Source organism: Lissotriton helveticus, chromosome 3_1, assembly GCF_964261635.1.
Source record: "Lissotriton helveticus chromosome 3_1, aLisHel1.1, whole genome shotgun sequence".
Taxonomy (NCBI): domain Eukaryota; kingdom Metazoa; phylum Chordata; class Amphibia; order Caudata; family Salamandridae; genus Lissotriton; species Lissotriton helveticus.
Window position 1 is genome coordinate 997,134,733 of NC_136061.1, and position 19,037 is coordinate 997,153,769.

At 48.0% G+C, this 19,037-nt stretch overlaps 1 protein-coding gene across 1 annotated transcript in view; it reads right to left on the bottom strand.

Moving 5' to 3' along the window:
• Positions 1 to 507: 507 nt before the first annotated feature.
• PLEKHA3 (pleckstrin homology domain containing A3) overlaps positions 508 to 19,037 on the bottom strand; it is a 254,424-nt gene continuing 235,894 nt past the window's right edge. The window contains exon 8 of the mRNA XM_078681500.1: positions 508 to 1,497. Within this exon, the coding sequence (XP_078537626.1) occupies positions 1,373 to 1,497 (125 nt within the window). The 3' untranslated portion in view covers positions 508 to 1,372. The remainder of the gene's footprint in view (positions 1,498 to 19,037) is intronic.

Here is a 19,037-nt window from a genome sequence, read left to right on the forward strand (position 1 = left end):
TGCCCGGCAAGGTGCCCTACAGAAGGTTAGACAAGCAAACATAGATGCCATGTGAAAAAAAAGGAAAATGGAATATGACCCGAGTAATTACTGGTGGCTGAGATCAATTCTGGCACTCCACCCATCCTTTCTTTTGTAATCTTCAGATATTTGGGCATAAGGATATTTATAAGAAAAAAATTTTTGGGCAGTTTAAAAATAAGATGCACTAATTAAGGATGATTTTAAAATGTTGTGAATTTACACCTTGTTTAATTTGTTCGCAAATTTGAGAATTTACAACGTGTTCAAGACAAATATACACAAGACTCAAACTATATTCAATAGACCATTTGTGTTTTGGTGTAAATCCTTGCTGTAGTTTTTGATATATCTTCATTGCCAAAAAAGTGTTAGAAGTTTCAATGGGTTCAACGTATAGACTCTTGAAGAGATCTGAAGGGTTAGAAACAATGATGAGCATATCAAGTGCATATACCGAGTGATTCACAACACCATTGAAGAAAATAGTTTATACAAATATATATTTATTTACACATACATTATTCATCATATACATATCAAGCATACATATATGCTGCTTAGAAGCAGGATTTCAAAGTATAATTAGCAGGAAGACAGCTATTTATAATTTAACGATCAATGAAAGTTTTAACACTATTTAAAAAGTTCAATAATACAACAATTCAATATAATTTATACAATATCGTGAAAATGAGCAGATCTATTTCAACAATATTAAAGCTAGCCATAAATTCTTTTTTGATGCAAAAAAGAATAAATATATCTTTATATTAAATAAACTCAAATGTCTGGTAGAAAAATGTCACTCGAATTAACATTTATACATTATTTCAAAAAGTAAAAATAGCTAAAGATATCTACTTTCCCTTACATGTGCTAGCTGAATGTGTCTCGTTTAAAAAAAAAAAAAAATTGGCAAAGTAACAATAATCAAACACTGTGGCAGCATACTTTCACACAACAACCACCTGGCCCATGGCACTAGTTACTTATGTTTCAAGCTTTTAAATAGTTTTCAAAGCCAACATCTGGAAAGTCAATTAAGTTAAGCAACCAGTCTTCACAGTCTTCTGAAGAACCTTTTTTGCAGAATAACAAATGTAGATTCAGATTGGTTTCACCCGAACTATATTACAAAAATGTGCCAACTATAGAGTTTTTAGGAAAATACTCTAGCAAATAAACTGTACAAAGGTAAAATACACTTAAAACTTTGTTTTAACATTATTCTATAAAGTGCAGAGAAATCCTTCTGTGGAAAAATACTACCCTACCCTATCACAACAGTATGACAATCCGCAGCAGCGTTTGCATAGCAGTGCTCCTATAAAATATAATACTTATTTTTTCAGGAAGAGGACAGAAGAGAATTTTCAGATTCTGATATTTTCTTTGATGTTGATTTACTTTCTTCCAAGATGGTTGTTGAAGCCAAATCCCCATTGAGTGTACTTCTGGAACAGTGGGCAGGTCCTATTATAAATAAATTGTATGTAAGTAGAATGTTCATAATATTATCTGTAACACTGATTTGATGTATTCTACTTAAGCAATGGAAACACTCCATTTCCAATGCCACATTTTTCTGGCAATCTCCTCATATCCTCGTCTTTATCAAAAATCATCTTTACTTCAACCAACACTGTAAGATAAGACCTGCTCAAAATGGCTGCTACTTCTTGTTTATTTAGGTATTTTCTCAAGGAGACATTATGATGATTTCCCTTTTGTTATGACATTTTCTTATAATAGCTATAAAATGTTCAGGACTATGTTCAGGACTATCCTGCAACACAGAGAACTTATTAATACATGGGTTTAAAATGTAATATACAAATACTATGATGCCTTTTTGTCTGCAGGTATTGACACTAAAGGCCTGCCAAAATGCAGAATACCTCGATGTCACTGAGAATATATAAACTGAGTCTTCAGCAGATCCCTTACTATTTGGGAACTGGAATTGAAGATCATAACAAATTCTTCCAGAAAATGCTAATTTCCATTAAGAAACTCCAAAGGAGAGTCACATTTAACTTTAGTAGGTGCAATCATACTAAAGAACTAAAGTCAAAGGTAAATCATTTCAGAACACCATCATTTCACAAAACCTGTTTACCAATTATAACAACATAACATATATAAATAATTGCCACATTTTAAAATGTACTTCAAACATTGAGCCAAATATTACAACCATGGCAAATGCTAAAACAAACCATCATTGCAATGACTAGAAATAAATACATTATTAGACACCATTCAGTACTTATTAAAAGACATTCATCAATGGAAACTGCTAGGAAGAAAGATGGCTCATTATACTAATTCACTGGATACATTTTGAATGAATGGAATATACTGGCAAATAAAGTAAAAGATGAGAAAGATTAGACAGTGTAAAGTATTGGGATTGCCTACTAAGATGTTATCACCTTACAGGGGTTTAATACCATACAGCGGCCTGGGGGTACAACGGGCATGTCTTCCCATTTTCTGAGCCCCCGTGGCTCTGTAGTAGTACAGAAGGGCGTCCAGACTTCTGTGCAGCCCCCTTCTGCAATATAGATAGTGCTGCTGCACATATAGCACTGGTGCTATCTTAGAGGGGCATTCCTTCATTTGCATAGGGGGGTGGTGTATGTGCCCACGTTGTATCAGGGAAGAGCGCACATAGGCAAAGAGACTCTTAAGAGCTACACTGACTGTGCACCAAAAAGAGGTGGACCCAATCATGATGGGGAAATGGGAGCCCATGAAACCCCCAGCAGCCCATTGCAGGTGGGTGCACTCTCTCACTTACTGTACTCGCCTGAAGGGGATCGCTGTCCTCCCTTTGAAGCGCACTCTGTCTGCAGCGCGAAAGAAGAAGCACCTGATTCAAATAGCCACTCTCCCTTTCATTAATGTGCTGCTCCCAAGTCAATGGCCAGTTTGCATCTGCCCTGTGGGCAGCGCATAAGTAATGAGTACACGGTTTCTGTTTGTGTCAGGTGTGCTGTCAAGCAAAGAGGGACAGTGCCACCTAAGTGTAGTACGGCCCCAGATGTTAAACATCCAATCTAATATTGGAGTTCAGGAAGTGTGGTATAGTCTATCAATTTTAACTTGCGTAATGTGTTGTCCAAGACAAAGAAAGAAGCAAATGTCCATTCTACCCATCTCCATTAAATTAAAAAAGACTCTTACCAGAGTTGCCAGCAGAGACGCCAGATTTCCCGGGTCCAGTCTGCTTGACAATTATACCCAATGAGAACGAAAAAGTTAACAGGCACGAAAAGTGCATATGATCCGTGTGAATATTATAATTTATTGCAGTAAGGGATACTCTATACTTCCCAAAGATATGCAATGCCCCAGTAATAATAGAAAGCAAAATGTAAGGCATGTCATCTTCTAGTCCAGCACTAAATTCACCTGATTGCTCAATGCATTTATTTGGAGGAGTATGAAGTTGTGATATCTGACCATTCAAAACATAGCCAGTGAGTTTATAAAAAATGAATATCTGTGGATATGACTGAAAAGAAGGGCTGCAACATGTTAAAAGCATATTTGTCATGCAAGACATGTCTAAAACTGACACCTTCGATCAAATAAAGATATTTTTAGTGATTCAATCTATAGAGCTGTTCACGTTCAACCACATTTTAAGAAACTTATTTGCTCTGACTCATTTGAGCTAAAAATGCTTCTTCACTAGTGTTGCGTATCATATCACAATTTATTTCACATTGGCTATTACTATTTTTAATTTATTTAATCAGCAATATCTCTTGCAGGTGTTCTGGTACAAATTAGGCAGTGTGTAACAAACCTAGAATAAAAATGCCCACTTCCACTGCAGATGAACTTGGAATATTAAATCCAGAATAATGTTGGAATAATAGGTCATACGTTGAATTCTGTTTCATTATCTACACCTTTAGAGACTAGGGGACAGACTCAGATCCTGGCAGAGAGGGAATTCTGTCACAACGGTGATGGAGTTCCCTCCGCTCTAAGACTATGGTCTGCACACCCGATTTAAATGCGGGCGGACCATAGTTTGATGACGGCGAAGACCACTTTGGCTCCACTACGGTTAAACTCCTCTGACAGCCTGATGGAGTAAGGACTGTTAGAGGTTTGGCAATATGTCCGCCCACCTGATTTAGAAGGGCAAATATACAGCAGCTTTTCAATGTCCATACTCAACAAAAACTTGGCAATTAGGGGCACTGAAAAGTGCTCTATGCCTCCCTCACTGTGGGAGAAGCTTCCATGGTGAGGGAGGCATTATTCTTTTTTTCCCCAATAGAAAACCCCACTTTGGGATTTTTTTTTTTTAAGAACTTAGTAAGTGTACTGTACAGCTCAATCATGTTGATAGAGCCATACAACAAAATTATAATGCAGTGACAGAAACCACTATGACAGTGGTTGCTGTCAATGTTAGAAATGCCCCCTGGGGGGGCAACATTTTTCAATGTTGCCATCGGCACCTCCATCAGGGCCACAGAGTAATTTACTCCGACCACCAAGAATTAAATGAGGCCCTATGTTCCAAAAAGATTGGGAGGGTGACCTGCCATCCAGAAAGAGGTGGAGAGATCGCAGAAAGTCTAAAGGATACTTGATGCACTAGTGCTGCCCAGGAGAAGAAACAGAATTTGCTGTAGGCTGCATAACTTCAATACAGGAAGAACACGAGTGTAGGGACCAGTACAAATCAGTAGATGTTCCTGAGTAGTACCTAGAACAAGAGTAGATTCAATTCTACATATCAGAAGAGATTTGTCGGAAATAACTCATGTTTCGGAAAATACTGGAGATAGGTACTTTTAGAACTAATGCTTCCATTAGTGTTAGAAGGGAGTTATAGAGCGTAAAATGAGAATATTAATGCATTTTTCCAATACAAGTGATCATAAATATCAGTGACATAAGTAATGTAGGCTTGTGAAGTGGACAATTGAGTTTCTTTTCAATGCAATACAGTTTTTACTTCTGAATTTGGAGTTATTTAGTGCAAAAGTACTACAGGTAAATATTTAATTTTTAACCTAAGGGAGGCTGTGGGTGACCCATGGAAGCTATGGGGGTGGGGGTTGGGTGGGAAGGCTGATGTTAACACCAGAACCGTTGTCTGGTGCTAGTTATATTTGTTTGAACCATATCTCGTTTCTGCTTTTTCTGTTCCAAGATGGGGTATTACGCAATGCATTATTGCTATTGATTGGAATGAAGGACTGACCGATTTCCACATACTTTTAATGTATGCAGCAATACGATCTGTGCTATAACATGCTCTGTATTTACATGAAAAATATCAATAAAGAAAGATTTATAAAAAAAAAAAGCAAACAATAGACACAGTTACATATAAATCCATATGCCACATGTAGTCATTCTGGTGGGGGGCGTGGCTAACTGCTGATAGAGTAGGCAGCATCGCTCTGCGCTCCTGCAGAACATAACCCCCATCTGGCACTATCCTGCTTAAAATGCCGGCCCACACCCCAGCAGCGAGAAAAGGGAAGAGCAGACACTCCCGGGCACTCTATAACCCCCCCCTGTGTGCTGGGGAGTTGAACTGCCAGCCTGTGTTCTGCCGTGGATGGCGTGGAGAGGCATGACTCACAAAAAGGCAGCCACGGAACTGGGCCACCTAAAGAGGAAGCCTAGATTCAGCGCTGACCTGGCAATCCCTAAGTGCAGGGGGAACAGCTGAGCTGTGCTGCCGTTCACAGAGTCTGTGGGGGCCAAGGTAACTGTGGCATCAGTGGAGAGAATGAAGTGCAGCCCTGGAGCAGAGGGGCCTGGGGGCTGTCGATGAACGACCACCAGGCGCTACTGGTGGAGCGACTTGCCCTGAAGGCCCCTGGAAGAAGAAGGACCGGACAGCAGCAGTGACAAGGCCAAAGGCACCGGTCTCCAATGGTACCCGAGAGGAGCTGCTTGAGACTGTCTTTCCCTGAGGCAAGTGTGCGACGACTCAGGCCTACAACGAGCGTCACCCCCTCCAACTGTAGAAATATTGAGGGCCCTGAAGGAACAGAGGGCTGAAGAAACTGGTTATTCCCTAATATACAGCTGTGATAAGGCTGGGTGCTCCCTGGGGCCCTGGGTGCCACATGAACTAGACAATGGGCTGAACGGAAGACGGCTCCAGCAGTAATTAAGGGGAAATCCTCAAGGCAAAGACTCCCTCTGCAGAGGGGCTGTGATAGGACACTATAGGGCGGCCCAGCAGAGGCTGAGAAGAAAAACCCACAGGAGGCTCCTGGAGAGTGGCGTGGATGGCAGACTAAAGCAGCAGGGTTGGACCATTGGTATTAGTGGAGAAATACTGCCACTCCAGCCCAGCAGATTGCAGATCCATTGGCTCCTGGCTGACGGGGCAATTTGAGGTTATTGGAATCCTGACCACTGTGGAGGAAAAAGTCAAGCTGTTGGAGGCCTGCGCAGAAGATGCCGAAAATAGATTTTGCCGCAACAACATACAAATTGTGGGGCTTCCAGAGAGAGCAGCGGGGAAAGGCATGATGGACTATCTGGAGGAGTGGCTTTGGGAGAATGTTGCGCCAGAAGGTCTGTCCCAGTTCTTTGCCCTGGAAAGGGTGCACGGAGTCAAGGTGTGACAAGCGCTTCCGGGGGCTCCCCCGCACCCAGTTGTGGCCATATTATTATACTATAAAGAAAATAGCGCTGTCGGAATGTTCCCAGACTTCTCTAGGGGAGGCCAAAGCCAAACTCTGTCAGATGAATGTACCATATGCAATGTTGTTTCCAGCCTGGCTTAACGTGGTGATAGATGATTGTACTCTGTTTTTTCAGACACCTGAAGAGGTGTGGAGCTGGATAGAAAAGCTGCTGCAGCAGGGTCCGGCTAGGAAGCCCCGGGGACCTCGTTCAAGGAGGGCTAGATCACATTGACGATCCAACAAACGCAGCTTGCAGGCCCCATCCAAATCAGAGGTGTAGCAGGAATAACAGAGGGGCAGTCCAGGTGGTGGCATCCCTGAGCAGTGGGTGGAGCCCCAGTCCAAGGCTGAAGAAGATGAGGGACTGCACAGCCTGGATTAGAACAGCAGGCATAGCTCCAGCAGTGACTCAGATGCTGATTACAGAGGGTGACCCCAGGGACATCAGATGAAATCATTTGAGTGCTTTATTTTATAATTGCCAGTGCCCAAGTCTGCATCTGTGATGGAATGCTTGAGTAGCACAATGCTGGGGGTTAGAACTACATGCAGTAACCTGGGGGGTGCTTGGTGCTCCATGAGACAAATGCTGGACGGGGGCTTAAGGAATCACATGATTTTGCCTTGCCCCCCCTTTACTTTTGAGTTACCTGTGGGTTCTCCTGCAAGTGATTGTTGTCTGATGATTTAAATGAGGGGAAGTTGCCTGCTTATCCTAGGGTGTGGGAGTTGGGATGTCTGTGTTGTGTTGTTTGAATGGTGGTATATGAGTTGACATTACTGGGTTATCTCATTTGGGCAGATGGAGTTATTGTATTCTGTTCCAACTGACGCTAGTGCTCGGCTGTAGTTGGTTGAAGCTGTTTACTTGGAATGTCAGAGGGATGCACTCAATGACAAAGTTACACAAGGTGTTTTCTTACGTAAATCGGCGGGGATACACATTGCACTGCTGCAGGAGACACATCTAACCGCAAAGGAGGGGACAGCATTGCACAAGCGCTGAAGAAGACGGCAGACCTACTTTACTACATATTCAGCCTTTGCTCAGGGCACATTGATCTGGATCAGAGGTTAGGTCCCTATCCAACATTCAGGGAACTCGATAGATCCAGAGGTAATGTTTGTGGTGGTGACGGGACGACTAGAGGGCAGAAACATAGTGCTTATTGCACAAGTTATACTTGTGTAACGATATATCTGTAAGAGACATTAGTTAGTGATAGATTCCTTACCTTAGAATATCCCCAGGCGTCAGACTGGATCCGGAAATTTTTGCATAGCAGTACCCTTGCGCATCGATAGGCGTCGTCTGCGGCTCCGCGTCCGTCGTCGTGGACGCCGTGATGACGTCGTCGGAGTACTTAGACGCCGCCTCCGCGTGCTGACGTCAGTTCTTAGACACAGCTTTTCCACGCCAGAAACGCAGAGCCATGTTAAAAACCAACACTGATGCCATTGAAACTAGGGCCCTGAAAGGGATGACCTTAACCCTAGATATCGGTTCGCAGAACGGGGAGGATGGGTGAGTCGGGAAGGAATCTATCACTAACTAATGTCTCTTACAGATATATCGTTACACAAGTAGTAACTTGTGCATCTGAAAGAGACATGTTAGTGATAGATTCCTTACCCTAGAATAGATACCCCAGCAATACCAACCCCGGTGGTGGGTCTGTGAACCAATAATCACACCAGAAAGTCCTGGAGGATGGAACGACCAAAGAAGCCATCCCTCCGGACTTGGCTGTCCAGGCAGTAGTGCCTCGCAAACGTGTGCAGCGAGGCCCACGTAGCTGCCTGACAAATGTCCTGCAAGGGCACTCCTCGGCCTAAGGCAGTCGTAGTCGCCGTGGCCCGAGTGGAATGAGCCCTCAGCCCAACAGGGGGTTCCTTCTTAGCCAAGGAGTAACACGCCTGGATGCACAAGATGATCCACCGAGAGATGGTCCTTTTGTGCACCGCCCGTCCCTTCTTAGCGCCCACTTAACCAACAAAGAGTTGGTCATCCACCCGGAACTGGCGTGTGCGATCTAAATAGAACGAAATCGCAAGTTTTGGGTCCAGATGGTGGAGCCGCTCTTCCTCTTTAGAGGGATGCGGTCGCGGAAAGAAGGTGGGCAAGGTGATAGACTGCCCGATATGGAAGGCCGTGACAACCTTGGGCAGGAAAGATGGCTTAGTCCGCAACACAACCTTGTCCGGATGGACAGAAAGGAAAGGGGGTGTACATGAAAGAGCCTGGAGCTCACTCACTCTCCTGGCAGAGGTGATGGAAACCAGGAAAGCAGTCTTCAAGGACAGTTGTGGAGTGGCTCAAAGGGAGCGCACATCAGAAACGTAAGGTTCAAGTCCCACTGAGGCATCACAAACGGAACTGGAGGGAACATGTGTGTGATGCCCTTCAGAAAACGAGTTACAATAGTGGACTTGAACAAAGAAGGTTGATCAGGCAGCCTTAGAAAGGCTGAAAGGGCAGAAAGGTAGCCCTTGATAGTGCCCAGAGCAGAGCCCTGCTGGGCAAGAGAAAGAAGGAAGAGAAGAACCTCAGAAAGAGGGGCAGAAAGAGGATCCACAGCCTTTGCCGTGCACCATGCCACAAATTTGTTCCACCTGCAGGCGTATACTGACTTTGTGGAGGGACGCCTGGCTGCCAGAATAACATTACAGACTTCAGGAGGCAAGTCAAATGGCCTCAACTGTCGCCGCTCAATCTCCAAGCAAGGAGGTGGAGACTGGACAGGTTCGGGTGGAGGACCGTCCCCTGCTGCTGCGACAGAAGGTCCTCCTGAAGAGGCAGACGAACCGGGGGATCGACTGACATACTGAGTAGCTCAGGATGCCAGTACCTTCGTGACCAGTCCGGAGCCACAAGGATGACTTGGGCCCGGTCGCGTTTGATCTTCTTCAGCACTCTGGGCAGAAGCGGTATAGGCAGAAAGGCGTACAATAGACCGCAACTCCACTCGTGACGAAAAGCGTCTCCGAGCGAGTGCCGCCTTGGAAATTCCATAGCGCAGAACTGATGACATTGCGAGTTCTCTTCGGTGGCGAATAGATCTAACCAAGGCTCTCCCCACTGCTGAAAGAGGCCTTGCGCCACGTCCAAGTTCAGACGCCATTCGTGATCCATCATGCACCGACGGCTGAGTTCGTCCGCCCTGGCGTTCAGAGAACCTGCCAGGTGTTGAACCACCAGGGTCACGCCCTGATGTTCCAGACACTGCCAGAGGCGCAGAGCCTCCTGGCAAAGGGTCCACGACCCCACCCCGCCCTGTTTGTTGCAGTACCACATGGCGGTGGTGTTGTCCGTGAACACCTGCACTACACTCCCCCGGACAGAGGCGAGGAATGCCTTCAGTGCTAGACGAATCGCTCGCAGCTCCAAAAGGTTGATATGGAGCCGGGACTCCGCCGGAGACCAGAGGCCTCTGATCTCCGCCTCTCCCATGTGGCCTCCCCAGCCCTGGAGGGACGCGTCCGTCACCACTATGTGCTCCGGTTGGGGAAGGGAGAGGGATCTGCCGCTGACCCAATCGCGGTCCGTGAGCCACCACTGCAGCTGTCTAGCAGTGCCCTCCGAGATCAGGACATGCTCGGATAGGTTGCCCTGATGCTGGGTCCACTGAAACTTCAGGTCCCACTGCAGAGCCCGAATCCGCCACCGTGCGTGATGCACCATCAGCCCCAGAAGCCGCAGCGTCGACATGACCGAGACCCGGGACAAAGGCCGAAAGAGTGGAATCAGAGCCTGAATGTCCTTAACCCACTGTTCGGGAGGATAAACCCGAAACTGCATCGAGTCGAAAACCGCTCCGATGAAGAGGAGCTTCCGAGAGGGGCACAGGTGTGACTTCGGCACATTGATGGAAAACCCCAGCAGGTGCAGGAGGTCCGCCGTCGTCTGGAGGTGGCTGACGACTGTTTGGGGCGAGCCCGCCTTCAACAACCAGTCGTCGAGGTAGGGGAAGACTGAACCCCCTAACCTGCGCAGATGAGCAGCGACCACCGACATCACCTTCGTGAACACTCGTGGGGCGCTGGTAAGGCCGAAGGGGAGCACGGTAAACAGAAAGTGCTCGTGGCCTACAGTGAACCGCAGGTAACGCCGGTGGGCCGGCAGGACGGGGATGTGGAAATAAGCGTCCTGCAAGTCCAACGCTACCATCCAGTCTCCTGGGTCCAGGGCAGCCAAGACCTGAGCCAGTGTCAGCATTTTGAACTTCTCGTTCCGGAGGAAGCCGTTGGCGTAGGCCCCCTTTGCCCTTCTTGGGTACCAGAAAGTATTGGGAGTAGCAACCACACCCTACTTCTGGCCCAGGAACGCGCTCGATGGCCCCTATGGCCGAAAGGGCCGTAACTTCCTCCTGCAGAAGTCGCAAATGATCCCCCGATACGCGGTGGTATTGCGGTGGCATGGGTGGAGGGGTCGCCTCGAAGGGGAGGGAGTAGCCCCTTCGGACGATTTGCAGCACCCACCTGTTCGATGTGACAGTGCGCCAGTGGAAGAGGTGATGGCGAACCCTGCCCCCCACTGGCGTCACACGGGCCTGAAAGCACGGACTAGGAGGGTTTTGAGGCGGATGCTGCGGGGGAATGTGCGGACTGACCTCGCTGTTGTCCCCGACCGCCTCCACGGCGGTTTCCACGGCCGCCACCGCGTTGGATGTTAGTCTGCGGTGCGTGGCTGGCAGCACGTGTGGGGGCGCCTCTCCCTTGGCCACGAAAGGAGCGAAAGGCACCCGATTGCTGGCGCGGGGCAGAGAGGCCCAAGGACCTGGCCGTAGCCCTGGAGTCCTTAAAGCGCTCAAGAGCATGGTCTGCCTTGTTGCCAAAAAGGCGACGGCCATCAAACGGCATGTCAATGAGAGTATTCTGGACATCAGCCAAATAGTTGGCGGACCTCAACCAGGCGTGGCGACGAATCGCCACCGTCGTTGCCATCGCTTTGCCCAGTGAGTCGGTGGTATCCAGCCCACACCAGATAGAATATCGTGCTGCATATCGGCCTTCCACAAGGGCCTGGGCGAGTTTAGCCCGTACCTACAACGGGCATTCTGGCAGCACTTCCGCGACCGTGTCCCACAGAGAGTGGGTGTAGCGGCCCAAGGGGCATGCGGTGTTGGAAGACCGCAGTCTCAGACTCAGGGAGGAGAATATCTTTTTGCCGTACTGCTCATACCTCTTGGATTCCCTGTCGGGTGGGGCCAACGGGAATGCGGACTGGGAATTGGAAGCTTGGATGACCAGGCTCTCGGGGGTGGGGTGGGTGGACAGGAAACATGGGTCGCCCGGGGCCGGGCGGAGGCGTCTGGCCACGTTCCTATCTACAGGCAAACCTGTAGTGGGCCTGGACCAAGTGCCCAAAAGAACTTCAGTCAAGGCCTCGTTAAACGGCAGCAGAGGCTCAGCCGAGCATGACTGCGGTTTAAGGACCTCAGTGAGGAGGTTAGTCCTCACGGCCACGACGGGGAGCTCAAGGGCCAAGGCCTTGGCCGCCCGCGTCAACACCACACTGTAGGTTGCCCCCTCCTCCGTAGCCACGCTAGGAGGTGAGACAAAACCAGTGTCTGGCGAGGTGTCCAGACCACTGGCATCCCCAAGTCCACCTGTCCAGTCCTCCTGGGACTGACACTCCCGTGTCAGAGGGTCCTCAGACCCCTTCCAATACTCCTCATCACCCATCTCCCGATACTAAGGGTTGGCAATGGATGGGGCCGGTTCGTTGAAGTAGAACTCTCCAAACGGCGTCGAGAGCGGCTCCCAGCGGCGCCGCTTCGGCGCCGGAACCGGATCGAGGGAGGCATCGGGGACGGCGCCGCCCGATGATGGCGCCGGAGGTGACACCTGTGGGAAGGGCGCCGGTGACGTCGTCAGGTCAACCGGCGACGACCCGGATCCAGAAGCGGATCCAGTGGGGCCCTGCGGCGCCGAGCCCGAAGGTGCCGGCGGCGTCGGGGCCGAAGCACCCGACGGCGTCGGGCCTAAAGCCCCCGACCCGCTAGGGCCCCCAGACTGGTCCGCTGGGCCCGAAGGCGCCGCGGAGCCCGCAGGAGGAGTGAGGGAACTCATGGCCATGAGGAAGCGCTCGATCTCCCCCGGCGTCGCGTGCTGCCCAGGGACCGGAGGGTATGGAACAGGCCGCGACTCCGACGGAGCCGCGTGGGCGGTGTCACCCAAACCCCCGTCCGCATCGCGCGAGCGTCGGGGGGAGTCGGAAGAGTGATGAAGACCCTTCGACTTCTTGTGCTTACCCGACGACTTTGAACCTGAGGAGAGATGTCGACTACCGGAGCTATGATGGCTCCGACCCTGCGACCGGTCCCTTGACCTCCGTCCGGAGCGGGACCTCTCACGGCGCGGGGCCGACTGCCGGAGTTCGAGCCGCTTGCGGGACCACTCCCGCCTAGCTTTCGAAGTCAGGGCCCGGCAGTTGGGGCAGGTCTTGTCGTCGTGATCGACGCCGAGACAGTGTAGATTTGTCGTCGTGATTGACGCTGAGACAGTGTAGACACCGGCGGTGAGGGTCGGTGACCGACATCAGTCGGTCGCAGTCCTCACAGGATTTGAAACCTGGCATCCCTACCGGCACAATTCGGAGTTGAAGACTCGAAAAATGATCAAAAAGATCCCAAAAAAGTTTAGTCAAAAAATGACTAAGGTACCACTTTTTCCGGATCTGCGCTTGCTGGCGCGGAAAAAAGAAGAACTGACGTCAGCACGCGGAGGCGGCGTCTAAGTACTCCGACAACGTCATCACGGCGCCCACGACGGACCCGCAGACGACGCCTACCGACGCGCAAGGGTCCTGCTACGCAAAAATTTCCGGATCCAGTCTGACGCCTGGGGATATTCTACGGTAAGGAATCTATCACTAACGTGTCTCTTTCAGATAACATATACACCCGGATGTGGACCAGAGAAGCTTTCTACTACGCCCATTGGGTGCTCTGGCGGCCTACCTCATGCAATCAGCTGTGGTAGAAAGGAACTTGAATTGCGTAGCAGAACCTAGGGTTTGACCGCTCCCAGGGGAGATTTTCCAATAGTTAGAAAGGCCAGGTGCTTTACGGATAGGCAGGGGCGATGAGGACTCCTGGCATACATTGTACTCGCAGCAAAAGGACTACTCCTTTTTCTTCAGCCTACCTGAACTCCATGTACAGCTGGACACGTTCATATGTACTCCTGATGTGCATGGACATGTGAGTGATGTAGAGTACTTGGCCTGCACCATCTCAAATTACAATGCAGTATTGTTACAATTGCGATGGGAGCATCCTATTACCCGTATTCCCTCCAGGCGACTGAAACCAGAGGCCCTGGAAGATCAGGTGTTCTGTGAGAATATTGGAACCAAAGTCAGACAATATTTTGCAGGCAATGATGGGACAGCGTCTTTCCCTCTAGTGGAGTGATATGTTTTCAAATCAGTAATGACATGGCAATGCATCGCACAGTCGGTGGGGTTCAGAAGCCTGTTGCTGCTGGAGGTCATGCAGTCAGAACAGGAATTGCAGAAGGTACTAGAAGGCTAGGCCGGGACACCCAGAGCTGCATCAGACACTCTAAAATGCTAAGGAGACAGTGGCATAACTGGTTTGAAGACTGCATTATGACTATAAGCAATATATAGTGAGAGCTCATGCAGAGCGTGGTTGCACAGGCTCCCTAATGGCCGCCTAGCCAATCCAGCGAAGCGGGGCTTCACAAATGTCAAGCTCTCCGCAGACGCTGGTGGTCGCTTATATCAACAGGAAGAAATGAATACACAGTTCCTTCAATACTATCGTGGCCTGTACACAAGTGTTTCCCATTACGGAGAGGATGAGTTACAAGCATATCTGGCACCCTTACTGATCACAGCCCTCACCAATAAAGAAGTGGAAGAATTAGGGAGCTCAATAACAGCACAGGAGAGAAGGGTGGCAATAAAAGGACTGGCGCTAGGGAAAACGCAGAGGTCAGATGGCCTGACGGCAGAATTTTATATGACATATGCGATTGACCTAACCCCAAGACAAGAGGCCTTCAATCAGATTGCATGAGATAGGGTCATCTTCCAGACACTGCGAGAGACACGCTTGTGGTTCCAATACTGAAGCCTGGGAAACCTGAGCAGGATTGCAAGTCTTATAGACCACTGTTGATTCTCAACCTGGACTACAAAATACTTAATAAAATATTGGCGGCCCAAATGCACCCCTTCATGTCCAAATTAGTTCAACAGGATCAAGCAAAGTTTATATCGGGCAACAATACCGCACTAAACATCAGGCTACTTATATCCATCTTAGACTCTGCTGCTTACGACCATAACAGGATGACAGCTTTCAAGATGGACATCAAGAAGGTCTTTGATAGCCTTGAATGGAAGTTTCTCTATGGGGTGAAGGACAGAATGAACCTAGGGCAGAGTTTTTTTAATATGGGCTGAACTACTATATACGGACCACACAGCCAGGGTGAAGAAGGGGCAGACAATTTCTGAGTTATACAGTATGACAAGGGACTATGCAGGGGTGCCCGCTGTCACCCCTGCTATTTGTCCTGGCAATGGAGCTGTTCGCTCGTCTGACAGAAGAGGGAAGCAGATACCTGAAAGTTCAGATCGGTAACCACTAGCATGAAATAGCTCTATAGGCGGATGGCCTTATACTGTCTCTCCAGGACACGGGGAGAGACCCAGAGGGGGTGAGAACTATGTTGGAAGTGTGGTAAATAAATAAATAATACCTCTATTTTTGAATGGATAAATAAATAACAGATAGCTCAATAAATAAGAGTCAAGATTCGAGGTAGTAGGAGTTTTGCAGGTTTATTACAGCATAAAGGACGGGAACAGGACAACCTGCATAGGAATAGGATGGCAGGGCCCGACAGGGGGGCCGGATTGGACTAGCGTGGCCCGGCAGCTGCCGGGGCTGGATCTGGGATGAGCGCGCTAACATTTAATAACAATACACGATCATATATACTAAAACAGTTGCATTACAATACATACGATAGGCGGAGCAGTGGGTGTGGTCAATAGCAGTCGCGAAAGATAAGGGTGAAAGTAGGTGTAACAGAGGCGTATACATAGACATGTGATGCAAACGTAACAGAATATGTCATGAATGGGGCGGAAACATGGAGGGGGCTACCTAAGGAGCCGGGACCTCTGACCTAATGGTGCGCGCAAACTGGCAATGACGTGTTACTAGGAGAAGCTGGGGGCTACGAACTCTGTGCTAGGAGCAGAGACTGAAGTCTGGAGAGTCAGGGCGACATGTACCTAAACGGTATCTAGTATCTGATGTTTAGAGAACATGTTGATAGAATCCAAAAGTTATCGGGGTAAAGGCTAACAGACTCTAAGACTGGAGCATGCATTATTCTACATGTAGTGCGTGATGAAGAATATTAAATGACCATTAAATACAGTATTTCTCTTACATGGAGACGTAAAGGCTAGACAATGACGGAAACTATTGATGCGGTTCAGTAGCTTAGGAATGCAGAGAAGGAGGGCTGGACTGATAACTAGGATCATAACATACTCTTGGCAGACTCAGAGGCAGAGCCAGGCTGAACCGGGCACTGTGAGGCAGGAAGTAAGTGAAGGGTCAGGAACACAGGTGGGGGCTGTATCGCTCCTCAGCGAGGGCTTCAGGAGACAGGAGCTGAATCTGGTGTCCGGGCCCTTTTGAGGCCTAGAAACGGGGACTTTACAATGGAATAACGTGCACACTGAGAAACGTGGCAACGTAACTTTACATAGGCCTGATATTCGTAGTATTCACGAGAACTGGAAACTGGCATACTAGAGATGGACACAGCTGTAATTGCGTCTTTAATCAAACATGGGGGATACATATGCATATTTAATCATGCACACATAACATATGATGGAGGACGCGTAGGGACACAGAACATGGCAAAATTTACTTTTCCACATTCCCTCCTTGTCACTACGTTTCCATCAGGAAACATCAATATTCATGATACCATCTATCATTTCATACAGTATCATTTGCTCGTCTCGAATTTTCTGGGAACGGGTTTTAGAACGGGACTTGGGACTAGGAATACAAGAGGTAGCACAAATGCCGCAAATCGCAGGGCCACATTGTATACAGAGGCAGCAGCTGAATATGATCGCTACTGCAATACCTAGAAAGGACAATACTTTCCATCCCCAAGCGGAAATTATATTCCAGAACCAACCGGACCATGTCCAGGTGCCTGGGTCTTGGTGTAACAGATGGGCAATTTTATGGAGTCTGGTTATAGCTGAATAAACAGACGGTGCGTTATTTGGAATGAAAATGCAGCAACTAGATCCGATGACTCTACAGGCCCCGCCCCTATCGGCCAATATGACGTCAAGGACGAGACGATTCTGTAAAACGACAAATCTCATAGCAGATTGCTCTTCGGTTAAGTTACCTAGAGCAGAGGCAGTCTCATTTACTACAGCTTCAAGGGTTCTGGTTAACCTACGGATTAGCTTACTATTCTGGATAGGGCCTATAAAGAAGAAGAAACCTCTATTGAAATCTGTATACTGTTCTAGAGCAGTTTCAGTATAATCGACAATTGGGGACTCAATCTCCCTTCTATGTCTAAGGTGTACTAGATGTGTGTTTCTATGATAATCAGATGGGGCTAGGAAAACTGGTGGCAGTAGGAAGGCAATGTAACAGGTTCCCTCCCAATCGAGGGGCAGACGAACATATGCGGTTTGACCACAAACGAAATAAGAATGACGTGAAGCTTTGAAAATAGATTTCCCACTGTCACTATACTTGACAATAGTAGTACAATCACTATGGCCTACATGTACGGAACCATTATTTCGGACACATAATTCGCCTTTGACTGGTAGTACTGAAATAGCAGGTAAGTCTGGAGTAGTATCAGACTGAACATTCAGGACCATAAAATTCGAAGAATAATTTCCTAAATTGTAAACTTCATTCTCTAGATCTAACCCTGTTCTGTGGGGAAGACCTTGCTTGTCTGGGAAACATGTACTGTTAAGGAAAGACATATCTGTTGAGGATGACGTTAACGTGGACCATGCTCCACACGAACCATTATGAGAAAATGGATAAGGAAAGAGTGGCAGAACTCCCTTCGGGGTCTGGAAAGGGGGGAGTCGACCACACACCCAACAATTAGTGGCATTGCTGGTCTGGTGTGAATAATGTAACATGCGGATAAAAGAATTGTTACGCATAGCGAGGCGGTAAGAGAGTTCATGAGGAGGCAGATCACTAAACGTGTGCTCTACTGTAACATTAGAAGACTTATTTACATGAGAAACTGGAAAATACAGATAAAACGCATAACTGGTGCAGGAAATCATAATACTGAGAAATAATATGAAACATAGAAAAACGATACATCGGATTGAGTTTTGACTAACTCTCTCACTATGGGGGTCTATTTTATACATGTCAGAAACCGGTCTAACCGTTTCACCTAGGGGAGGACTTAGACAATCAAACTGGCTGACTTATTTTACTAGACCTTAACTTTAATTTATACTCCTGTTGCGGAGTTTTCTCTAACAGGGAGGGTGCAATATCATTGTCTTTGGTGGGACAGTCCTTAAGAATAGTACTTTGGCAGTCCTTTAAATCCTCGGAAATGTTCTTTGAAACTGGTTTCAATCCATAAAATTTCTTGATATGCGAAAGATGCACCCAGCCTTTGCGTCCCTCCAACTTCACGGCTGTACGGGTGGCCAGGAGGACCTGTCGGGGCTCCTTCCAGCGAGGCTCCAGCGGACTTGAGCGATCAAAATTTCTCACTAAGACCATGGATCCGGGAACGATTTCATGCGGTGCCACCTCGGTATTGTCTGGAAATGCGGCGGCAACCTGTGAACGACAAGAGTTGAGGGCAGACATCAAGGAAGCTAGGTAATCTGTCAGCATATTACTTGAAACATCGGTAATACTTCGAGGTCTAGGAGTACCCCACATGTTAGGGGGGCGGCCGAAAACGACCTCATACGGGGACAGACCTGATCTGGAATGTGCGACCATGCGCATATAGAACAGGGCGACTGGCAGAGCTATTAGCCAGTCCACACCTTTCTCTTGACAAACCTTTGCAATTCGAATTTTCAGGGTCTGATTATGTCTCTCTACGAGACCGGCTGCTTCAGGATGGCGTACACAATGGAACTTCCACTGGTACCCTAACAACAGGGACACATGTTTCATCAACTCAGATGAGAATGGCTGGCCGTTATCAGAATACACGACCCTAGGGAGTCCATAACGGGGGAAGAACTCACGAACCAACTGCTTGGCAGTGGTCGCGGCTGTGTAA